This window comes from Apodemus sylvaticus, chromosome 3, assembly GCF_947179515.1.
Source record: "Apodemus sylvaticus chromosome 3, mApoSyl1.1, whole genome shotgun sequence".
NCBI classification, from domain to species: Eukaryota; Metazoa; Chordata; class Mammalia; order Rodentia; family Muridae; genus Apodemus; species Apodemus sylvaticus.
The window spans coordinates 33,633,281-33,659,807 of NC_067474.1; the positions used below are offsets into that span (position 1 = coordinate 33,633,281).

Genomic DNA, 26,527 nt, shown 5'->3' on the forward strand with positions numbered 1-26,527 from the left:
CTGAGGCATCCCTAACCCCGGAGGAACCAGCCACACAATGGTATAGTATAGAATAGAGTTTATCGGGGCATGGGGAGAGGTGTTGAGAGGGTAGTAGAGACAGAGAAAGGGAGAGAGAGAGAGACAGAGAGACAGAGAGACAGACAGAGACAGACAGAGAGAGAGAGGAAAGGAGTAGAGGCCAGTCATGAGCATGTGGAGAGAGAAGGGGGGGATGGGTAGAGAGGGGGATGTGAGAACAGACGGAGAGCAGGAAGGTAAGAGAGCAAGAGAGTGGAGGTGTCCAGAAGCCTCTGTTATAATGAGTCAGGAACACCTGGCTGTTGCCAGGTAACTGTGAGGCATTCTGCCTAGACAAAATGCTAACATTGCCCCATTTTGGTTTAATTAAAAAAGGGAAAAAATTAGAAAGAAGTGATGGTGGAGCAGGAATAGAGTCGTCATGATCTTTCGCTACTTCCTGCTGATTTGGGGGTGATGTGTCTCTAGGAAACCTAGGAAAATGGGTATGGGAATGTTGGTCCAGTCTTAGGAGAGTTGGCTGCTTCCTTGCTGTCCAGGGTCTGTGGAACCATCTGTGGATAAATCAGAAGAAACGGATCCAGTAGAAGCATCTGTGAGAGAAGACTGGAGCATCTGGAGGTTGTTTCTCTAGAGCTGTCCTGGACTGTAGTAAGCACCTGGACTTGACATGCACACTGTGTGTGTATCTATCTATCTATCTATCTATCTATCTATCTATCTATCTATCTATCTATCTCTATGTAAAATAGCTAGAGAATAAAGTTAAGTATATTTGGGAGAAAGAAATTTTTTCTTAGATGTACATTTGAAGCGCAGAGGAATCCTACCCTCTGGAATAGGTAGTAAGTGGGGACTTTAGGCTATTGATGACCAGATGTGCTTATCTGGATAGAATCTATTCTGTCCGTGAGAGGTAGATCTGAGCAGGTTTTCTATGGCTTATAAGTTTTCAAAAGAAATAGATTGTTAACAGCATGAACAGTAAGATGAGCAAACCTTTTGCTCGCAAGAGGAACAAGAGAGGCTTTTCCCTTCAGTCTAGGGACTGAATAGACATATCGAGAATCACAAATGGTTAGTTAAAAGACAAAGAAAATTTAAAATTTGAATTTGTGATTATACAGTTGGATCGTATAGTGGAATGTTTCATTAGGATTAGGCAAATTTATAAGAACTTGAATAATGTTAGTACAGTGGCATAGCAAGAAGAGGAAATATGAAGCATTTAGTTGTTGGAAACTGAGTTTAGGTAAGGAAGTAACAGGTTACATCTGTGAAAACTTACATCTGAACTTGTGCATCATTCATCACAGTCTGTACAAAATCTGGCAGTTTTCGCTAGTTAGTGAACTTATTAGTGAGTAAATATAGTGGTGGATTGCCTTAGAATACGGAGCTATGTCTGTTTTCAAGCTACAATGTAGTTTTCAAGCTGTCAATGTGGTCAGAAATCTGGGGAAGAATAAATTATAATCCGGGAGTTGTGTATTAAAAATGTCAGTTCATCTATAGTCCAAACACTTCCCAGGTCCCTGTGGTCTCCATAGCAACTTGGGTGGAGATAGTCTGGCTTTCAAGCCCAGAAGATGGGGAGATTTTTCTTACCTGTGGAATAGATACGCGTGAAACAAGAACTGATTGACCTTGATTTAGAGAGTATGAGTCACCTGACTCTCAGGGTATCCAGTTCTGCCCACAGTGTTTCTCAGTGGCTATCATTCCACAGTCCGGGCAGTCTCATGTAGCTGTGTCCATTATCTTCTGAGACCTGTGGGGTGAGCTGTTAGGCTCTGAGAGTCTTTGTCTGCCACAAGCTTGATACACACACACACACACCCACACCCACACACACACACACACACACACACACACACATATATATATATATATATATATATGTCATATCTGAGTTGGACAACTTGTGTTTCTTAAATTACTTGTTTGAAAATGTATATAGTAAATAGAGAATATTATAACTATGTGGTAGCAGTAGCAAAAATTATGACTTACCAAGGTAGAATAGGAACAAATATCTTAATTATTAAGTAACTTTTGACAGGTTGTGTAAGTAGAGAAAAACACATTTTGTAATAGTATACACTTGCCTTAGCGTTGGTGGGGAGGACCAGAATGTAAAGAAATAAGAGACCTGGCAGTGGTGGTGTGAGACAGTGGTGACAAAAAATGATTGTGTGCAGGCTGGTTCAGGCTTGAGACATGAACTGAGCCGGGTGGGCAAGGAGTGCCAAGCTACACCGGCTCTGGCTGTGGACGGGTCTGGGGTGGAGGCCACAGCACATGGAGGCTGGCAAGCTCATTGCCTAATCCCTGTTGGACCTGGGGAATTTTGACCTGTTCCGTTTCCAAGCTGAGCCTGTCGGTGGACTGAGAGACAGCGCAGGCGTGTGCAGTTGAAGCACCAGGCATGCGCCCAGGTCGGGGGTGTGGGACTTGTGCACAACCTGAAAAGCACGGATTGCAAGGAGTCATTCTAGGCCAGATGGAGCATGAGAGGGACTGGCTGTTGCTGGCTTCATTTTGAGACAGAGGCGGTGACAGCTGCAGTGGGCAGCTGTGCTGCGCTGTGCATGCTCTGACCAGGGGGGTGGGGCTTCCTCCTAGCAGCTGGAAGCCACTACCCAGGACTTCCGGCTGTGGGCCAATGCTGCCCAGTGCTGCCTGTCAGAGTCCACAGGGGTGGGGAACGAGAAGCACCTGAAGTAGCATTCTCCTAGCAATGTACACACTATTTCTATGGCAGGCAGCGGGATTCGTGTTCACTTTATGAGTCCCGGGCAGAGAGAGGGAGAGCGGCTCACACGCGCCCACGTGTGTGCATGGAGAGAGAACAAGTAGAGGGGAAGATGATCCTGAGTGCAGGAAAACAGCATCTCGGTAAATAGAGTCCCGGACAGCATGGGAAGCACAGGGAGAAGGGTGAAAGCTGTTTTTCTTGTAGCTGCTGCAGAAGGGGCCAGGGATGGTGGAAGAGCACGCGGGAGGAGAGAGAGAGAGAGAGAGAGAGAGAGAGAGAGAGAGAGAGAGAGAGAGAGAGAGAGAGAGAGAGAGAGAACACAAACAGGGACAGGGGCACATCCCAGGGAAACCCACAGCCCAGCAGACAAAACCCCTGGCAGGGAGTGGGGTCAGACCTGCTTTTCAGGAGCAGAGCAAATGGTGAGAGAGTGAGGGTGGGGGGAGGAGGGAGGGGAGGAGGGAGGGGAGGAGGGAGGGGAGAGGGGAAGCCCATGCTTCAGATTGCTAGTGAGTTCTTTTATAGTGCCAGTTTAGTGGCCATGTAGAGATATTGCTTGCTTCATACTGTGAATCAAACTGGGACATTCCAGTAAGTAGGGGCAAGGCAGTGAAGACCAACCCGTTGGGTGAGAGTAGGGTTATTAATCCCCCTACCAGCACAGGATACTATTAGTAACCAGAGAGACTGATAGCTAGGCCAGACCTGGGGGCCAAGTTCTGGCCCTGAGTGACAGAGAGGTTCACCCAGACCTGGGGTTTCTCATCAGTGAAAAAGGAATTATCTCAGAGGATAGAGGAAAATCTCACCCAAGAAAAAGTGTCCTAGAACCAGGCTCAGTGAAAAGACTGAATGTCTCCATCCTCAAGCAGAACAAATGGGGCTTACGGTGTGAAGGAAAACACCACTCAATCTTAGTTTAGAATCAAAAGGCAACAGAGTTGCTGGGTGCAACAACTAGCATCCTAATGCGTAAGCCACTCTAAGTTAAATCCTCCAGCTGTGGATCCCAATGGAACTGCCACCTGAACTGGAGGCCTCCACTACCTACAGTTTGGCCTCCATCAACTCCCTGTCCACAAGGAAGTATCTCTCTCCTGTCTGCCGTCTTCCTCTCTCTGACCTGGAAGTCCCACTACTCCCTGCCCAGTGACTGGTCCCCTGAAATCTTTATTCATTAGGGGAAGGTTCACCTCAAGTCACCTGAGTGTACGGTTTACTCCTCATCCCAGGCGGAAGTGGAAGTGGAGAAGTGGAATTAGCATCAAAATACAAACCGAACTAGGGCAATGCACAACAGTTTGGGGTAGTGAGTGTTGGCTCTCCATGTGGTTGCAGGAGGGCTGAGAACCTGTGGAGATTCTAAATTCTAGTCATGGCACCAAATGTTTTGTTTTATAAAAAGATAAGGAGAGAAGGAATATGTTTGGTAGATGTGCGGTCAGGTATGGAGGAAGGGGGTGCCTCCGTGGACCCATGCTAAGGTATCCCTTCTCCCTGAAGGACCAGCCACAGGATGGTATATTATAGAATAGAGTTTGTTCAGGGCTTGGGGAGGGGAGTTCAGATGGTGGGGGGCAGGGAGGGGGAGAGGAAGAGGGAGAGGAGGAGACACTGGCTGGCTATGAGCACATGGAGGGGGAAGCAAATGGGGAGAGAGGAAGATGAGAGGACAGAGGGAGAATGAGAAGACGAGAGAGCAAGAGAGAGTAGAGGGGTGAGCATCCCCTTTTACAGTGAGTCAGGTACACCTGGCTGTTACCAGGTAACTGTGGGCCTAAGTGTTGTGATCATAAAAAGAGAAAGAGGTGAGATACTATGTTCTACGGCAGTGTGGGGTAAGGGGGTGACTCAGTAGGCCCATGCCAAGGCATCCCTTCTCCCTGAGGGATCAGACACACGATGGATGGAATAGCATAGAATACAGTTTGTTTAGGGTGTGGAGAGGGAAGTTAAGGGGGTAGTAGAGGCAGAGAAAGGCAGAGAAAGAGAGAGTAGAGAAGCAGAGGCCGGCCATGGCAAGAGGGGGGAAGGGAAGAGAGCCCAAGAGGGCAAGAAGGAAGCTAAGAGAGTGAGAGAGTAAGAGAGAGGAGGGGATGAGCAGCCCTTCTATAGTGGGCCAGATCTACTGGCTGTTGCCAGGTAATGTGGGGAGGGGCATACCTGGCTGTTGCCAGGTAACTGTGGGGTGGAGAGTACACAGAATCCTAACATTGCCCCGTTTTTGGTTTAATTATAAAGGAAAAAATTAAAAAGAGGTGACGGCGAAGCAGGAATAGGGTTGTTGTGATATCTGGCAGCTTCATGCTGACATTGGTGGTGATACGTCTCTGGGGAACCTAGAGGAATGGTTATGGGGGATGTCTGCCCAGTCTTAGGAGAGTTGGCTGCTTCCTTGCTGTCCAGGGTCTGTGGAGCCATCTGAGGACCGGTAAGAAGAACAGGTCCAGTAGAAGCTGTCTGTGTCTGAGAGGACATTGGAGCATCTGAGTGTTGTTTCTCTGGAGCTGTTCTGGATGTAGCAAAGGCCTGGACTTGACAAGATGTTGAACACGTCAGTATAGGTAGGGAATAAGTTTAAGTACATTTGGGAGAAAAAAATTTCTTAAGATGTACTATTGAAACCCAGAGGAACCCCACCCTTTGGAATAGGTAGTAAGTGGGAATTTTGGCCAGATGTACTTATCTGGATGGAAACTATTTGGTCCATGAGAGATAGATCTGGGTAGGTTTCCTGTAGCTAACAAGTTTAATAATGAGATAAAAACAGGAGTTAACCACATGAACAGTCTTTAAGATGTGTCGCTACCAAATCAGTCCAGCCGAATAAGGGAGACGACACGGGAGACTCTTCTCAACACAGTTTATTCAGGAACGTTACTTCAGGAAGCCCCCTAGCCCATTGCCCCAGTTATATATCCCAGCCTGCACCAATCAGCGACTGCCACATGGAGGCTTGTGATAGGATCGAGACGATGGCCCGGGAGTGGCCTAATATGACGTCAAAGGGCGCATGCACACTTCTCCAGCGCGTACATGACTCTTAAAGGGGAACGTGGGGGAGCATTGCTGAGTCATGTGACTTGGCAACCAGCCCAGGCGCCATTTTAGACTGGCCGCCGTGCCCGCTCCCCACAAAGATGAGCCTTCTATGGAGCAGAAGGAACAAAATTAAAAAGTTGGATCGTATAGTAGAATGTTTATTATTAGAGTTAGGCAAATTTATAGGAACTCAGATAATGTTAGGATAGTGACATAGCAAGAGGAGGAAATATGAAGCATTTAATTGAAACAGAGTTTATGTAATGAGATAGCTCTCTAGCTATCAATGTAGTCAGAAGTCTGAAGAATAAACAATAATTTAGCAGTTATATATTAAAAAATGACAGATTCCAGTATCCAGCAGTTCTCTGTGGTCTCTTCAGCTTCCACAGCACCTTGGGCTGTCAGTCTGTCTTTCAAGTGCAGAAGACGGAGGGCTTTTTCTCTGTGGAATGGATATGCATAACATGAGAAATGGCTCACCTTTGTTTAGCTAAGTCATTTGACTCAAGGTATCCAGCCTTGTCCACTGTGTATTTCAGTGATTATCATATCACATACAATCTAGGCAGCATCCTGCAGCAGTGTTCACATCTTCTGAGACCTCATGGGAGAAACTGTTAGAGGCTTTTAGGAGTTCTGTCTGTCATAAATTTAATAATTAACAAACTTCTGACAAGATTGAACACGGGATAGAATAGCAGTAGTCAAGACAGGATAGGAATGAGAATCTTAGAAGAGAGCTGGCAGTAGTGGCATAAAATTGTGGTGACAGAAAATGAAGTTTGTCCAGGCAGATTTAGGCCTGTGACACAAATTGAGCATGTAGGCTGTGAGAACAAGTCGGGTTGTGGGAGAACGGATAGGTAAGGCTTGGGCCTTTTTTCATTTACCAGAATGCTCGAAGTATGTGTGGAGATCTCTTCAAATATATGGCCGAAGACAAGTTAACACCCATAGGGTGGGAGGGAAGTTACTGATTAATCTGTACCAGTATCCTGGAGGACTTTCAGCAACATGGTTACGGCCAAGCTAGAAATTCAGGTTGTCACAAATAATTTCTAGGGGCCCAGCCACGTTTCCCAGAAACGTTAGAAAGCTTTCCAACCTGGCCTAGGAATTTTCGGCAGCTCTAAGAGCTCAGGAATTTTATAATACTTCCGAGAAGGGAGGCCATCTAAGGGCTCTATGTCCTCACAGGTTGGTCAGCCAGATGCCAGTCATAGGGACTGGGCATTGAAAGCCAACCCTTAGCCCAAAAGAGGCTGGCCAGGCCTTGTCTATGCTTAAGGGTCCCTCCGTCAACAGGAGAAACTCTTTACCAATTACTATGGCCGGTGTGTGTTTGTGGGATTCCGGTAGTAGAATATGTGAACCTGTCTGACAGAGGAGTCATCTTGCATGTGGGAGCAAGCAGCCAGCACTGTGGCTCTGCACCACTGTGGGTGGAACTTCCTACCAGCAGTGGAAGTTGCAGCTGCTGGTGGGCGGGGAATAGGAAGGACGTAAGTAGCTTGTTTTGTATCCTAGTGATGTTTGTGGCCATGGGGCACCACCCTGTGCTGCAAGCTGAGGGAGCTGAGCACAAGCTGCCTGTGTGGGGGAGGCAAACGTGGTATGGGGAGGAGGGAGGCAGAGTCCCTGGCATCACAGAGCCAGGGGGCAGACCTCCTTTTTAGGTGGCTGGACCAGCAGACCACAAATGAGAGAGAGAGAGAGAGAGAGAGAGAGAGAGAGAGAGAGAGAGAGAGAGAGAGAGAGAGAGAGAGAGAGAGAGGAGGGGAAAGATAACAGATTGACCCAAGGGCAAGACATGGAGGGTATCCAGGCCCTGCCTGGAATTCTCAGCTGTGAGAAAGAGAGAGAAATTTCACCCAAGGGAAAAAGGTCTAAAATGAGGGTCAGTGAAAAACTGAATGTCTCCCATCCTCAAGGACAACACAGGGATAGCTCCAAGCTCAAGAAATACCTAGGACCAAGGGAAATGTTGCTCTGACCAGTGGGGGATGGGGTGCTTACCAGGCCATTTCTAGGAAGTGTGGTTATGGCTGAGAGGGCATGTACACCTGCAGAGTATCTGGATCCGAGTCACAAGGCACCAATGTTGTGATTATAAAAAGAGAAAGAGGTGAGAGAATGTGTTCTATAGCAGTGTGGGGGAAGGGGGTGACTCAGTAGGCCCATGACAAGACATCCCTTCCCCCTGAGGGATCAGACACTTGATGGAATAGCATAGAATAGAGTTTATTTAGGGCATGGGCAGGGGAGTTAAGGGGGTTGTAAAGGCAGAGAGAGGGAGAGAGAGAGAAAGGCAGAGAGAGAGTAGAGAAGCAGAAGCTGGCCATGACCACATGGTGAGAGGGGGGGAGGGAGGAGAGGCCAAGAGGGCAAGAAAGAAGCTAAGAGAGTGAGAGAATGAGAGAGAGAGAAGGGACTGAGCATCCCCTTCTATAGTGGGCAGGGCCAACTCTAATGGTGGGGAGGGGCATACCTGGCTGTTGCCAGGTAACTGTGGGGTGGAGCTTAGATAGAATCCTAACACTATAAGCCTAGGTAAAATGTTAACAACATCTAGTTATGGTAGGCAACCAGAAACAATCATACCTGTGGTGTTTGGGTACCTGGAAAAATATAATATACGTATGTGCACATATATATATATATATAAATTTTAAACTATATTTATATATATATAAATACATGTATATGGATAGAGTCTGTATTATTGTGTATATTGTGATTAAAGTAGAAGAATGTGCATAAGAATTAGCACAAATCAAAGTTGATAGAATCTGGTAAGTACTTATAATAACCTAATTCATTCTTTTGGAAGCATTATGTATAATTAAGGATGGGAAGAAAATGTGTTATTGGTACTAGAGAATGCATTGTGATTATGAAACAAATCAGCTCCCAATTCCATTTAACAGCCTAAAACCAGAACAAAACAGAGCAAGAGTGAAAAAAACTGTCACGATGTGGTGAGGTCAGGTTTGCAATGGACTTACCAAACTGCAGCCTCTCCCTGTCTCCTACAGTAGAAAGAATTTTAATGGAAATACAATAAACTTATACTTTAAGTTGAGAAAAACTCAGTTTTTATGAATTATTTCTATGCAGGCATACAGAGAGGCATATAATTACATGCCTGTCTGAGTCTTCTTCTGTAGTCCAGGTTGACAGTAAACTTTCTATCTTCCTACTTCAGTTCCCTGAGTACTCCTGGGATCCATACCTGCCACCACACCCAGAAACCAGGCAGATCTTTTTGATAGGACAATGCATACCTTTTGCATTTCCCAATTTAGAAAATCATGTCATAGTCATCTTTGACTACAATTGATATTTTATTATGAGTTCTAGTTGCCAAAGGAACTTATTTGCTTTACTCAACATAAAGTTTTAAATTACTTCCCTTGAGCCCATAAAAATGTGATCTCTTTAGACATTTATGGCAGTTTTTATTCGGAACAGAGGGGTAGGAGTTGTCTTACCAGCATTCTATTGATTCCTGTTGTGGTTTTTATACTTGTTCCTTTTATTGAGCCATTTACGAATTCAAAAACCCATTTTCATTGATGCCGACAGACTGGAATTTTATCTTGTATTCATGTTTATACATAAATATAGAATATCCTTTATTGTAATATATAACTCATTTTCCCACATGCCTATGAATTTCCACATACAGAGAGACATATATGTGTGCTGACTCTTTCCTAAATATAAGGAATTTAATGTGCCCATTTAGGGGCACTGAGTCATTTGCATACTGAAATGGTGTAATTAAAGTTATGGGGGCTCAGGGTTGCATGCTGTTGTTTTCTGGGTATGTCACTCCCAGCAGCTATTGAGTGGTAGGCTTAGAAGCCCAGGAGATTTGAGTTCCATTACTACAGTTAAGCTTTTTCTTTGTCTTTGGTTCCCAGGCAGAACTGACTGTAAAATTCAATAGAGCCTCCAGGTACCCGGGAAGACACAAAAGGTGCCCTGCTGTTGAAGAACATCTCAGAGAAAGAATTGATGAGGAGCCAAAGAGAATATCTCAAGGTCTCAGCATAAGCCTCACACCTTCTAATTAGAGCCTCCAGAAACCTCTCATCTTCCCAGGCTTCTGGATGGGGTCATTTGAATGTGTTTACAATCCAAAGCCTGGCAGCTGGTATTGATTATATCAATTTTTCTCCTGTAGTATTTCTTGATATTATGACAGAAAAGTCATTTACCTTACTGTTTATAAAGAATTTAATTTTTAAATTTTAAAATAATTTTATTTCATAGAGAAATTAGAAATACCACACAAAATAGAGTTCTCTAACTTTGAGTCAGTATTTTATACACTTGTATTACTGTTCTCTGTTCTCATCTTCTCTGAGCTTGGTGTGTTCCTATGGCCAACCCCCATATGGATATACACATATATATATATATATATATATATATATATATATATATATATATATTTGAATGAAAAACACTTGAAGTTAAATTGCTGATAAATGGTCTTCTCCCTCTAAATACTCCAATGCCCATGCTATTACATAATGATGCATGATTTTCAGCATCAACAGACCTATTTAAACAGTTTTCTCCACTATTTCACTTTATGACAGATGGGAAACTAATATTGAGTTTAGGATCTTACTCATAGTCCCAAGCTGTATTGGAGTCTGTTCCTAAGCAGTTGTCTTCTATGACCTGATATTTGTGAGACAGGGAGTTATTTTGTGGAAGCTTTGTCCATATCCCAAATCTTCAACAGATTCCAAAGTCAGGGCTTTAATTTACTACTGAGATCTGGTTAGCTTAATTTTTTTCCCATGGCTAACCTGGAGTGAGTACTCACACACAGGAGTGCAGACATGGAGAAAGGAATTGTCTGTTGGGCAGAGTCCCTGTACAAGAAGAGTTACATGTGGTAAAGCAGGTAACAACCACCACAGTCAATGACCATGGTCTCCTATAACATATGTTGCTATAATTACTGTTAGCACTTTACTTGGCAAATGAGGAGTCCCCAGTAGCTGTGGTCTGCTTCAAGCCACACAATGGTTCTTTGTTGATCTTGATGTCTGAAGGATAATGGAATTTTTGTGGATGTTAATTTCTGCTTTGGTTTTTACTGCAGTAAAAACCAAAGGGTGGTTACTGAGAAAGGGTGGAAAGTTCAGTCCTGTAGCCCCTCTGCCTACCACAAGGCATACCATTGGGACCTCAGTTTGGAATGAAATCGTTTGGATGAAAAATGTCCAAGAAGAATGAGAAATGTACCACTGCTCTGTCCTACAGGGTCAGCTTTTAGCGCCATACACTCTGCATGAGCCTTGGAATTGTCCTTGGGCCCCAAGCAGAGAGAGATTCTTAGACTCAAATGAACACAAGAACTCAGGGGTTCCCTCTTAATGGTGGGTTCTGACCTGGTACCTTGATATTGCTGTTCAGATGTTGGGATATAAACTTTTGAAAACCAACTGAACCTCACAAAATGGAAAGAAATTAGGCAAAACATTTTCAAGAGGAAGAAGTTAAAAGACAAGGTCTTTTATGGCTTCCTTGCTTGTGAAATATTGTGAAACAAATGGAAAAAAATGTTTGTCTACTATTAGGAAATTCAACTTATCTGTTTTCCAGGCACTGGGTGTGAATTACAGGGTCATATGACTGCTATGCAGGAACTCCATTTCTAAGGTACACCTAAGCCCTCTTTTTTTTTCAGTTTCATTAACAAATGTCTGTCTCATTAGGAATACAAATGGTTGCACATTCCACTTACCTGTATGAGTAAGTTTGATGAGAGCAAAGAATCACACAAAAATTTAAAAAGTGTGTCTAGAAATAGGCCCTTAGAAGCGCGAGTGAGCAGTTGTATTAAAAGGGAAGGATAGCATTTGCTGCTTCTTTTATTCATATATTAATTAATTTGTTCTTTGAGATAGGGTTTCATCCTATAGTAGAGGCTAGCCTCAAGCTCACTAGGTAGCCCAGGACACCCTGCAGCTTGTGTTTGTGTTTTGGCCTCTGACGTGATGGATTATACGTGTGAGTTGACATTCATCTCATGTGGGCATTTAACTTCCCAAACTCAGAAATTAGCAATGATAAATGGAAAAGCTGTCATGACGAAACAACCTCGGATTTGTGTCTCATGCATAACAGTGCCTGAAAGCCAACCAGTGATTTTATCAGGTCTTCATGCAGTGGGCAAGCAGGAGGCGTCTGGAAAAGTGGGGCTCCGTGAGGCTGAACAACTTAGAGGCACAATCCTCGCCTATTAGGGTTTCACTGTCCTAGTAAATTATTTTCCGCTCATCCTCCCAACGCTCTAGCTCGCTTTCTTTCTCCATCCTGTAAGATGATGCACTTGCTTCTGTGTACTCGGATGACTCAGAAAACGGACCAGATGCCTGCAAGCTTCCGTTGCTCCGGCATCACTGCCTATGCCAGCGCACTCAGTCTGCGTCTCCTGCCTCTTCTCTCCGCGTCCATGTACAGCAAGTTACTGAGGCAGGTCCTTTCCTTTCCCACTGTGTGAGAGCCACACTAGCATATGATTTTCCTGTACCACCATCCCATCCTAGGTACAGAATCACTGAGATCATCATGCTTACTATGTCATCGCCAATTTTTAAAAATCCTGTATACTGCCAGGCAGCAGTGAGTCACGTCTTTAATCCCAGCACTCAGGAGGCAGAGACAAGTGGATCTCTGAGTTGGAGATCAGCCTGGTCTACAGAGTGAGTTCCAGGACAGCCAGGGCTACAGAGTTACCCTGTCTTAAAAATCAAAATAATAATAAAATAATAATGTGTAACTGTGACCTTTTTCCCACCTGCCCATAATTCCCTGAAATAATGATTCTGAGATTTAATTATATATGAATAAATACTCAGGCCTGATCCCTGACTAGCTCATATCTTAATTATCCATTTATATTATTTCAAGTCATGCCACATGCCTTGTTACTTGGTCTTCAGTTTCATATGACCGACTTCTTCTGTGTCTGGGGCAATTCACCCACACCTAACTATTTTTCCAGAATTCCACCCTCTGTACTGCCACCTCCCTATTGCCCACCCAAAGTTGGAGGCCACCCAAATGTTTTTATTGAAAGGCGATGCTTCCACACAGGGCAAGAGATTCTCTCTACAATAATGATAATAATAATGACAGTGATGATAATAATAATCTTGTGGCTCTCTCTTCCTGCTGCCTAGAGATAGGAGACATAGAACTCTCAGCTCCATCTCCAGCACCATGCCTGCCTGTATGCTGCCATCCTAATGGTCTAAACCTCTGAGGCTCTAAGCCATCCCCGATTAAATTATGTCCATTTATGAGTTGACATGGTCTTTATGGTCAGCAATGGTATAAGCAATAGTCACAAATACAATGTGATTTTTTGATATATGTAAAAAATATGGTATAGTTAAGTCAATTTAATTACACCATTAATTTGCCTGTGCATCTGGTATGATATTTGATATTTACTATTTTAGCTTTTAAAAATACAAATTATCTGTTAACTATAGTCACTCAGCCATATGATAAATCTTAAAAATGTATTCCTCCTTCCTGAGAGAAGCTTTCTACCCATTTTCTACCTATTAAACCAAATTTCTGCATTTTCTGCTCTCATATTGCCTTTTCTAGTAATTCTCATTATATTTTGTGCTCACGTGAATTTGGCCTTTTAAGTACTTCACTTAAATCTTATTAATCTTGATTGCCACTTGACTATCTGCAATCACTTAAGAGAGCTGCCTCTAGGTGGGTCTGTGAGGGCATTTCCAGGAAGGATTGATTTCCTGGTGATTCCCTCCTACAGTGGATGGTACCAGCTGGCAGGTGGCCCAGTTAAAGAGGTCTGAGGAAGAAGCTGTGTGCTTACCTGCCTGCCTTCACTTCTTGCTATGAGCATGTCTGTCTTTTGCTGGCATCAAACTCTTAACTTGTGCAGTTTTCCATCATAGCCCAGCAGGTTTCCAGGAATCTTGCATGCCTTGTGTATTGGATTAGAACAGCCGAAGCATTCAGCTTTGTGGACTGAGTAACTACTGGGCTCTCAGCTTCCCCAGCAGAACCACTGCCAAATCCCTCGCAGTTAGATGTGAGTCATTTTAGTAAATCTGCTTTTATAACAGGCACACGGTCTATCAGTTCCATTCTTCTAGAGACCCTTGTCCAACATGCCACTTTAGAGACTAGCCATGTGTTTGTTTTTCTGTGCCTGGCTTTTTATAGTTAGCATAACATCCTGCACAAATGATAGGATTGCATTTTTTTTAAATGATGCTATATAATCTCATTTTTTGTATACATCAATTTTGCATATTCATTCATATACTGATCAACACTTGGGCTGATACCATGTGTTGGCTCTTGAATTGTGCTGTAGTGAGAGGTCAGCACATGAGCACCAGTATTTTGACATTGGTTTCAATTCTTTTGGATAAATTCCAAGATGTAGGATTGCTGACTTATATAAAATTTTATTTTTAAGTTTTGAAGAAACTTTATATTTTTCTCAATGTTTAACTCATATTTACACAAATAATATGAGTTTTTTCTCTCTACATCTTCTCCAAGACCAAATAGGTCCATGCATTTAGAGTCAGCGAATTTGAATGAAGACATTGAAAACATACAAAGGAGTTTAGCTAAATGCTTCAAGGTATGGTATTAGCAAAAATGGATATCAACATGCAGAAGAATAAAAAATGGGTCCCCACCTCATACTGTAGAAATGTCAACCCAAGAAAGGTTAAAGAGTAAACATAAGAGTTTGAACTCAATACTTTCAAACTCTTTGAAGAAAACATGACAGGGAAGCTTCTTGACCCTGAACTGGATGTGGGTAAGCTCAACGAGAAAGCAGGCATGAGAGACTACATCACACAGAGAAGCCACAAGGGAGGCAGAAAAATAATGAGGGGAGAGAAAAGAAGCCACACAGAATGGAAAAAAGTATCTGAATGCCATGCATATAGTAGGGAGAGAATACAGAAAATGTATGAGGGCATCAAATGACTAAGCAAAATCAGAAAAAAATTCCAATTAAAAAATAGACAAAGGATATTGTTATATGAGAGTTATATAGATATTGGATATTATATAGGATATTGCTATATAGAGAGTTGTTAACAAATATGTATTCACTTCTAATAGCAAAATAATGAAATATCAAATAATAATTTCGGTAGACCGGTATTATCACTCCACATAAAAACTCTATACCAGATGAATCAAAGACCTCAATATATGGCTAGATACACCGAGTCTGATACAAGAGAGTGTGGGGAATGGTCTTGAACCCATTGACCCAGAAGGAGACTTTTTGAACAGAACAATAACTAATAAATGGGAGCTCATGAAGCTAAAAAATCTTTTTTATGGCAAAGGACAACATCATTGTGACAAAGCAGTAACCCACAGAATGGAGAAAATATTACCAACCCTACACTGAATAGAGGGCTAAGATCCAAAATATATAAATAACTCAACTGGATATCAAGGAAACAATCCAATTTAAAAATGAGGTACAGATCTAAATAGAGAATTCTCAAAACAAGAAACTCAAATGTATGATAAGACCTTAAAATGTTTAACATTTTTAGTTATATTGAAATACACATTAAAATGACTAAGATTTCATCTTACACCCATTAGAATGGCTAAGATCAATCAAATAAGTGACAGATCATGCTGGAAAGGATGTGCAGTAAGGAGAAGACTCATCCATTGCCGATGAGGGTGCAAATGGGATGTCCACTATAGAACTCAGTGTGGTTGTTCCTCAGCAAGATTCCAATCAATCTTCTCCAAGATCCAGCTACACTACTATTGGGAATATACATAGAGGATGCTTTATTATACTACATGAACATTTGCCCAAACATGTTCATTGTTTCACTATTAATAATACTCAGAAATCAGAAACAACTTCGATGTCCCTCAGCAGAAAAATGGATAAAGAAAATGAGGTACAACTGAGTATCACTTAGGCGATGAAAAGTTAAGTTCACAGGTAAATGGATAGAACTAGAAAAAAATACAGAGAGAGGTAACTCAGACAGGGAAGATAAATATGATATGCATTTGCTTGCATGTAGATGTGTGTTCTTAAGTCACCATAAGGGAGCTACAATCTGTACAAGCACAGAGGATATGTAGAGAGTAAGGGCTTTGGGAAATATACTAGATAATTATGGAGGATCAAAGTAAGAGACTAGAATGAGAGGATTAAACAGAGATGGAGGAAATGGGAACAAGAATATGGGGAAGGACAACAAAAACTATAGGCTATTTCTACAGGTGTAGAAACCTGTACAGTAGAAGCTTCCTAAAATACATACATATATGAAGGTGATCTCAATGAAGTTGTCAGATAATGCAGGAGATAAAGTCCCAAATGGCCTTCTGTTGACACCAAAGGCATCTTCCTGTACTAGGATTCTGTTACAACCAATTGAGTACTTGGCTGAAGTGTCTTATTGGAACCCCCATACAACTCAGGCTGTTGGTGGTTCTCCACAAACTAATGGTAAGGCCCTATTGCTGAAGACAACTCCTATACAACCTATCAAATGCAGAGAAATGGAGCTAGTCCTTCCCTACTGTCTTCACCTTGATGGACTGAAACTTTCAGTTCCTGGTTCTGAAGGTTACTTTGTCCACTACCAAAGGAGAAAGGAAAACAAACAGGCCAGTTTGCAACTCTACAGGAGGGACCTGCCAGCAAGGCACACTGTTCCAACTGTGGCACAAAGCTTGTTAGAGCAATCAAACATTATCTGATTTGAGTAAAGGCTCACTCCAAGAGCTGGAACCCACACCCAGTACTGCTTGGGTGGCTAAGAATATGAACCTAGGCCAGGGACCCAGGGAAAACCCAAATACTACTGTTCTGCTAAAGCAATGGTTCTCTCAACCTGTGGGTTTCGCCTGACCCTTTCACAGGGGTTGCATATTAGATATCCTGCATATCAGACATTAACATTATGATTCATAACAGTAGCAACTTACAGTTATGAAGTAGCAATGAAAAGGCTTTTTATAGTTAAGAGTCACCATACCATCAGGAACTATATTAAGGAGTCACAGCTCTAGGGAGGTTGAGAACCACCTTGCTAAAGGAACATAGCAATGAAAGGTCTCCTAATGGAATTCTCTTGTATTCATAGATCAGTGCCTAGCTCAGCCTTCATCAGAGAAGCTTCCTCCTGTAGCAGATGGGAATGAATACAGAGACATTGTGGAGCAATTTTACTAATTGATGGAGGATGGAGGATTCCTCCCTCTACTGTGGGAGATGTCATTTCATGACAGATTAGGACTGAGCTATGACACGAAATCTGACATTTCATGACAGATAGGACTGTGGCTGAATGTGAGTCTGAGAACAAGCCAATAAGCAGCTTTCTCCCATGGTCCCTGTCTCTCCTCCTGCCCTGACTACCCTCAAAAATGAATTGTGATCTGGATGAATTGTAAGCCAAATAAACCTGCTCAGACCCTAAGTTGGTTTTGGTCAGTGTTTTATCAGAGCAACAGAAAGTATGCTAGACCAGCTGGTGAGTGGAGAATTCAGTCAGCTCTTTCCCTGTGGTCACCATTGTGATGGGGACCCACCCTTATCTTTTAGTGGAGAGAGTATTACCTCGGCCTCTTCCCCCAAGCTTATTTCTGCCTTCTTCACTAGTCTTTGATTAGCAAAGGATCCTTCTCTCCTGCTGCCACAGTCTGAATTCTGCAGCTGATTCCTAGCTCTTTCAGCATGACATCTAATTTATATACTGGCCTGTGAGGTCCTAGGCTCTGGCCTCTGCCCACCGAGAATTCTTCCTAACTCTATACCTGAGCGTTGACCTTTCTCCAGCACTGCTCAGCCCCCAAACACGCATTTCTGCTTCTTCGTCGCCTGCTTTGGACAGGCCTTTCCTGAACACTGTGGTAATAAGCAGCATCTTTTCTTGGCAGGGTTGCTCCTGTCTGCTGCTTCATTTGTCTTCACAGTATATAAAACTATCCAACGTAATTTTATTTACTTGTTCATGTAATTATTCTCTGCCTCCTTACCTGCAATGTAATTTGCATGAAAACAAGAACTTTATTTTGCCCTATATCACTGTCTGCATATGTCTAGTGGCTCATAAATAAAGGAAGTGCTGTGCACTCAGTGCCAGCAAAACTCCTGACTGGGCTGAATATGAGTGAGAACTGTGCTATTGAATTACAATATCTTTAAAGGAAATTTTGACTACATTTACCTTTTGCCTTGCACATTCACATTACACTTAACCTCTGGGGAGAATTTGACCCCATTCTACAGAGAGCTTCCAGATGGACTCTTTCATAAAATGAATGACAAGACCCTGGTAACCTGAAGGTGTTTAAAGCATCTTATAATATTCAGGAGGTAAGAACTGAGGTCAGTGACTCTGAACATCAGGCGGACGAAAAAAATGTACTAGGCTCAGGGTCTCATCTTCAACATTTCTACTGCAATAGTATAAATCCATTAGGGAAAACCGAAAGTCTGATATAAAAAAAGAAAGAAAGAAAAAGCACTGAAGATTAATGTAGGTCATTGGATGCTATTTTCATTTTAATTTTATAAGGTTAAGAAGGGAGCTCTTTCATTGTGAAAAATAAACCAAGATTTAGTAACTTATTCTGCAAACATTTCTCCTCCTCTGCCCCACGGTCCCTTTTGTAAAGAAAGCTCCTATTTATTTTGTAAGCTCAGAATGGACAAGCTACAGCCAAACACTTTTTATTTATAGTATATCCATATATCACATATACTATCATGATAATGTAAGAATGAGTGGAAGCCAGGAGCGTGTGTGATAAGCCCCTCTACCCAGGGTCTTATCTGAAATGGTAACACTCCCTTGGCTGTAGGTCCAATGCCACAGGATCTGACTACTCATGACGCCACACAGCCTCAAGGGAGCCTCACATAAATCACCCACCCCAATGTTTCACCTTCTTAAACCCCAGATTACTTTGCATGTTTATTGCTCCATCCTTATCCACTGATACATTGCAACATCCAACCGGAAGCTATATATTTGCCTCAGCCCTGAATCTGAGTGTTGGTCTTCTGCCTGGCCTTACCCCTTTTCTGTCTGGCAATTTTTAAATGCCATTTTGATCTCAATTTCTGGAAACACCTTTGCCCCATTGAAATGGAGAGATGGCTTATTATCATTTCTTTCAGTGAATAGGTCTGTCTTGCAACTAACCAGAAGACAGCTTCTAGAAGTTCTACGTAGGTTTGTGCTGCTGGAGTTTATATATAACACAGGTAGACTTGGAAATGACACCAAGCAGAAGGTGTCTTCAAGGGTTCTCCAATGGGCTGGGAAGGTGGCGGGGGAGAAGGATTCTCCTTGGAAGGGAAAGATTGTTACACTGTGGGACACTGGAGGTGCTCAAGTTTCCCATTCAGCGAAAGGAGGTAAAAAGGACTTGTTTTGAAAGTTTCCCCAGAGTCTTTGCAGTGTTGGGTTTGGGCGAGGCTTATGGTTCCTGTTAGATTTACTCTGATCTTTAAATCAGGTTTATTAATGGGTAACTGACATATGAGCATTGTATATATTTAAGGTGTATAGCTGTATCTATTTCTCATTTTGTGGGGTATTGGGAATTGAAGCCAGGGTCTGGCACATGGCAGGTGAGTACTCTCACCACTGAGAACCATCTTCAGCCTGAGATTGTGTTGCATGCATGCACGCCCTGTGAAATGAATGTTCTCTTGACAGTTCCTATGCTGCTCCAGTCTCTCACAGTCATTCACCAGTCCCTTCACCATGACTTTACTAGTTCCCTAGTCTCATTTCTACCTTGCATCTCCAAAACATTTCACACATAGATCAGGCTAGCCTCTGCCAGTTTTCAGATCATATTCAAGTACCAGTCCCCAGAAGTCAGGCAATGTGAGTGAGATCCCTTTCTCCTTTTGCTGACAGCTTGCATGACAGCACACCTTGCAGGAGTTGGCACATGCTCTATGCTACTGTATGTCTTCTTAGCTTTAACCCACCCAGCTCCCGCTCTGTACCCATTTGGAGTAAACTTTTGAGGAGAACAGGGGACAGACATTTATCTGAAAACGTTGTTATTGCTTAGTCAGTGCGGGGAGTCAGATAATTCTTGTTGAAACTTCTTAAGCTCATGAACTCAAAATTAAAATAGATACTCTGCTTGCTAGAATATGCTTCTTTTTTCATAACTAGTGCTTTATTTTTTTTATTCGATATATTTTTATTTACATTTCAAATGATTTCCCTAGAATATGCTTCTAAGTGCACCAAATTTGGTATCTGAAGCTTCCAGACCTTGGATACCAAACTAAGGTGTGTGTGTGTGTGTGTGTGTGTGTGTGTGTGTGTGTGTGTGTGTGTGTGCTGGAAGCACGTGGTTGCTCTATGGTAAGTCATGGGAAGAGAATGAACGCAAGTTTGAAGGGTGGGCTGGGTATGCAAACACTAAGAGTTTGGAGTCTTCTCCTGATCTCAGGGTTTGTTTCGTCTGCTTTTCTTGTATTTTCTATCTTTGTAATCAAATGGGATGGTGATGGGGTTCTAGTATAGATTAGAAAATTTTAGACTGATTAAAGTCGATTATTTGTAAATGATGTCAGTGAGTCAAATGCAGAGTAAAGGATTAGTGTTAGTGGTGCTGGGTACTAGAATGACATGGGTTAACTGAGAATGGTGACCACATAATGCAGAAAGCACAGAAATGAGAGGAAAACAGAAAAGGAAAGCAAAGGACAGAAAGGATCGAAAGGAGCCGGTGTGGGACATGAGACACAACACCACTCTTTTCTATGTTCTCTTTGCAATCAGGACTGCAAAATGAGAATACCATTTCCAGCAGTTTTTGTTCCCCAGGACACACTGTCCTTAATTTTGTTCCCCAGGACATAATGTCTTCAATTGGAGTTCTAAAAGCATTGCCTTAACTGGAGATGCGCCATCATCTTCTATTTCTCATCAACAGAATGACGAGGCCAGAGTCAAGCACAACTAATGCTGGCCTCCTCGTTAGAGACCTTTAACACACCTCTCACAGGAGAGGGCTGCCTTAAGGGTGATCCACTGTGAACGCTAACTTGATGAAGACACTTCGACAGAATCTGGAGGCAGACATGTCTTTCGTGACTGAATTTCCATATTGAGGAATGTCAAATTCGTCCGCATCACTGAGAGATGACCAAGAGTGTCTTTTGTTGTGCACTGGTACCACAGTCTGGATGACGTACAGGGAGGAAAAAACCAAATTTATGCTTTAGTGAGAGGAAGAATGCAGATGCTATATTTGTTGCCAAGTATTCTGATTCTTAAAGGGACAGTCAGCAGGTTGTGTTAGTACTGGCTTGTCATTCAAGCTCTGGGGAGACTGAAACATGGAGATTTCAAGTTTAAGGCCACTAGGAGCGGCAGATGGAAGCCTTGTCTTTAGAACAAACAAACAAACAAACAAACAACAAATAAACACAAAATACCTCCAAGTTATGGTCATTACTAGTTTTATTTTTTCCATTCTTAACAAATAGGCACCGTTGCAGGTGATTAATTTTACCTGCTGGTAATTCCTGCTAGTGAATAATGCATGAGGCCAGGGAAGAGAGATGGGCTATGTATGATACATGCAGCATGTATCAAATAGACAATGAAAGGCTTTGTCTATTTGAGAGAAGTGAAATTAGTAAGAATGGAGCATGGAGCATGGGAGAAGACAAGTTAGAACCAAGTTTAATGGGCAAAGATGTATGATAATGCCAAAATGTTACCCATTACTTTGTATAGTAACCCTAAAACTTAATAATAAAAAAATTAAGGCATGCTAGTGGGTTTTGCTGAATAACCCTTGGCTTCACAAGACACTTTTAGGTTCCCAAGACATCGTCTCCTATGATTGCACCATATAGCTTCTTACTTGTTCCTCTCTCAGACCCAAAGGCTTCTGCTAAGGTGATCTTCTCTGCTGATTGCTCAGGTCTTAGCTAGTGGCCTACTCTCAGAGAAGAGTTACGTGGCCTGGAAGGCACTCTGGAGCCAGGCCTGTCCTCCATCTCACCACATCTGCTTCCTCTCTCTCACACCACTCAGTTCATTTCTCATAGCACAGTCCCAATGTGATCTGATTCTTTAAAATAAATCTATCCTTTGACAATGTCATACACGTATTCACCAACACATTCAAGGCACACCCATCCCTCTTCCTTACCTTATCTCCTCATTATCTTTACAACCACCTCTTCTCCTACCAAGTTTCCATCCCACTTACAGGTCTTTTTGTTGTTAGTGGTGTTGATTTGTGATTCATCAGGTTTTACCAGGGCTGAGCATATGAGCATGGGTGTGGAACACCTACTGAAGTGTGGGTGACTCACCAGTTTCTGACCTCTTATGACCTGACCATTGCACAGAAGAACCATCTCTCGTTAAGGTGCTTTAGGGGTTGACTTTAAAATACATGACTGTCAGAGGACAACTTAAGTGATGAGAATTATAGATAGAGTCATGTAAGGATGAGGGAGGAGGAGGATGTGTGACAAAAGTCAGCTCATGACCCACACTGAAGTAAAGAAGCATGAGATAAGAGCATTAAGAGGAACATTAAGGTAATAGGCAACATTTTAAGCAAATACTTTAAGTAATACTTCAGGCTGTTTCAGGCCTTGAGAGATCTGTCCAGGCCTGAAGATCTTCCACCTAGATCTTATTTTTGTTTCCACATTTTAGTTTCATAGGGACTTTCCCCATCCTTTGATGTGTCGCACAGATGACCTTGAACTCATGTTGATTTATCTGCCCCACCTTTGGTCACAGGTGTCTGTCTCCATGCTGGACATATGAAGCTCAGATTTGTTATTTTAGCAATACATGTGCGGAAACATTCCTGTCTTCCCACCCTCAGAAGTCTGATATGGAAGATTCCCTTCTGTCTAAGAATTTAGGAGATATAAAGGGAGGTAGTAAGGGGAGATGAGAGGAAAGGGGAGGATAGAGAGAGGTGGGGAAGAGGAGAGGAGGACAGACTGGGAGGAGGAGGGGAAGTAAGGGGAAGAAGGAGGACAGGGAAGGAGGAAGGGGAGGAAAAGAGGGCAAGGGGGAGAAGAGGAGAAGAAAACTTTAGGACACTTGAAGATCCATTAGAGGCATATTTAATATAGAGATGATGAGATTGAAGGGTTGAAGAGTAGGAGCTAAGAAATGGGAGATATAAAGTTAATTTGATATAGGTAAAAAAAAGAAAGAGTGAAAAAATATGTCATAGTTTGTGAATTAAATCCATACCCTTGATAAAGTATGGAAACAGTATCATTGACATTTGCCCAACTAGACATTAAACTTTCAATGTCTAGTCAAGGGATGCTTTGCTGAGGATCAGCCTTAGCTGAGATGAGGAAGCAAATGTGCTTGGTAGAAGAATTACTCGAAGTTAGAGATGTATGCAAACTGACAGCTCTGGTTCTGCCTAAGATAGCTCTCTCTTGCAGACCAAAGCTGAGGCTTTTATTTGCATAAGCTACTTCCTTAGAAATTGTGTATCAGTTTAATATTTATCTTGTGATATTCCATGAATCAGCATTTTATGACCATAGCTTCCTGATTTTCAGAAACTGATTGAAAGAACACTTTCTAGGCAAATGAACCAGACAGGAAGTATATATATATATACATATATATATGTGTACATAATTTATACATATACATATATATATATGTATAAAATTGTGGTTGTCAAGTCTCAATAGACAGGCTATTTTTATGTGAGAAAGTTAGCTTTAAGTATAATAGTTTTTATAACCTTTTCTTTTTGCAATTTAATAAGCTCCTGTTTATGTTGATGCAAGCAGCACTGAAGTTCATTTCTGTAATTCTTACCTAACCTCAATATGTTCTTTCAATCTTTGGATTTTTTTCCTTTTTTATCTCACTGACTCTGAGGCTTATTATTAGAAAGTATTAAGCAATCCAAGAAAGTAGGAATATCATTGAGCCATCATCTTTTTTCAGACATTTGTTTGTCCCCAAACTCTATTTGGATAGCACATATAACTACCTCCTTTAGGGAGTAGAGTATCTGGATCAAATTTTGTTAATGGCTTCTGGAGAAGAGACCATTATTTTACCACTAATATTATTTAGCAATCTATCTGAGCCTTTTTTAAAAACCATTCCTTTCTCTTTCATGATATCATGTCTTCTTCCTTAATATCTTTCTGGTTAAACCGACTCATTTAGTGTGGCTGCCTCTCTTCTTTCAGGTCTGTTAAACACCCCATACAGTTCACCCCATACAGTTCATATTGTATTAAATTCCCCCCCCCCTTTTTTTTTTGCATAGTTGAGATATTCTGTAAAGAATAGCTATTACACTGACTTATGTATTCTTGAACTCATGTTCTCAGAGTTCTTTCCCACAGCCTTATGGGCTGCCCTGAAGGCCACAGCATCATCATTTTTTTGAGAATTACCAGACACTTTCCCAATTCCTGGAATCATGCTATTTCTGACTATCATAGAGTCATTATCCATTGCAGGGAGAACATTCCACAAAAAAAGAACATGAAGTAAAATATGTACATTATTATGCAAACAAGCTTTATGCTGACAGCAGCCATCAGCACAGGAAGAGACCCATATCCTGTTAGCACATCTCCAGGGGTAGGAATCATGTCACACCATCCCTTCCATCGCCAGCAGCCATGCAATGCTCAACATGATCAATTGGTTTCTATTTTTCTCTTGAAGTAGATTGGAGCTTTGAGATTACACTGTACTTTAGTCTTTGATCAATGTAGATAGGGACAAAATATTTAGGATTTTTTATATTATCATGTTTACATAGCTAAGGAAATCTCACTGTGTTAGTCATCCTTCTGCTATTGTAACAAACACCAGAAACATATCAGCTGACAAAGAGAGAAGGGTTACTTTGGCTCACAATTATGGAACTCATGATGCTTCATTACTTTTATGTTAGTGCAGTAAGGCAAAACATCATGATGGAGAGCAGGTGGTGAAGCAAAAAGGTTATAGTTAAACAAAAAAAGAAAGAAAGGAGGGTTAGAGCCATACTATCTTAATCTAGGGAACAATTCCAGTGACCTAAGACCTGACACCCCATCCCCACTCTGACATTCTGCCTCCACACACATTAGACTCCATCTCCTAGAGGCTCTACCATCTTCCTATGGTGTACCAGCTGCAGATCGAGCCTTTAATCTACTGACTTCAGAGGACATTTAAGATCCATACCTACCATGGATCTAAAACAAGTTTTCCAATTTTAAATTACAGAACCACATTAATACCATGAAAGCAATGCATAAATTTCCCATGCAATGTGCCCCTCCCATTCCTTTTGTCTGATGATCACAAGCTCAGGGGGAAGACTGGTAGTAGCTACAAAGGTAATTCACCCCCTGTTCCCTGGGGATGGAATCCCAGCCTGGGTGACTCTGGTCAGATATTTAACACTCTTTTACATCTAGGAAAACTTGCTGGTTTTAAGGGGTTACTCCTTCCCGACTAGGCTGGGTGGAGGGTAGTTTGTGTGACTTGACTTAGAGAAGTGAAGAGGTTAGAAAAGAGTAGTTATTCTGGGAGCAACATGGTGATGGACAAGGGGGAAAGGAAGAAGTAGCTGACTGTGAGAATGAACTCAGTATCACTCAGTACACTAGGCCCTGGGGCCTACTTTTTGGTATTTCTTTCCTGGGCTGTATTCTACATGTTATAGGGCTACCATCAAACTGTGGTATAATTAGGTAGTTATAAGACTTGACCCTCTCTTTGCACGGAGAACAAAATTATAGCCTGGTTTCTGCTTTGGAAGAGGTAGCCTAGGGTGAACTGCAGAAGTGGAGCTGAAGAGATCATTGGCTGAGAAGGCAGCTTAGCCACAACCAGAACCAAATTGGCTGAGTGGGTTTGCAGTCCTTCAGTCTTCTGGGGCTTCTTGGAGGGAGGACTGTTTTTATCTACTCACAAAAGCCAGTGATTGTCCTTGCTTGTGAAATATAAGTGTAAACTCTTGCAATCTGAAGAATGCAGGAACATGCAGGATGCGCAACTTGTCCATGGTTCTTTTACAGATAACTGGGATAGGGGAAGCATTACTCTCTGAGATGCCCAGGAGCACAGGTCTTGAATTATTGTATTATTGTATTATTTATTATTTTTTAATTTGTATTATTTATATTTACACAGTGAAATTAGGGCTATGTTCTAAAACTAAACACAGAATCCACTGATTTCTATGCCCCTGAAAGTAATTTTATACATATGCATATTACTTATTTTACTAGTTTTATGTGAGTCAAAGTTTTATGGTCTGGAATTTTAGATCTGTAGCATAATGGCAGTGCTAAAAAAGTTTGCAATTTTGGACTTGGGGATTCAGGATGCTGAGCATATATTATAAGAAGAAGCATTAAAAATAGCATTCACCTTCTATTTCAATGTACACTTTTATTCATTGTTGAAAATAATAGCTAATTACATATAACTTGTAAACTTATTCAGAATCAGTGTCCAGAGAGACATATGGATTAAATGACATATTCTGATGACAGTAGAATATAATATACAGGTAGAAGCACAAAATGTCAAAAGTAAAATTGTGAAAACAAGTCCTGTTACCTGTATGTATAAGGAAAACAAGACTCATTTTCCTACAGGC

General features: G+C 41.9%; 1 protein-coding gene across 1 annotated transcript in view; it reads right to left on the bottom strand.

Moving 5' to 3' along the window:
* Positions 1 to 2,274: 2,274 nt before the first annotated feature.
* The window catches only part of Nkain3 (sodium/potassium transporting ATPase interacting 3), a 377,140-nt gene continuing 352,887 nt past the window's right edge, over positions 2,275 to 26,527 (bottom strand). The window contains exon 6 of the mRNA XM_052175775.1: positions 2,275 to 2,703. Within this exon, the coding sequence (XP_052031735.1) occupies positions 2,275 to 2,703 (429 nt within the window). The remainder of the gene's footprint in view (positions 2,704 to 26,527) is intronic.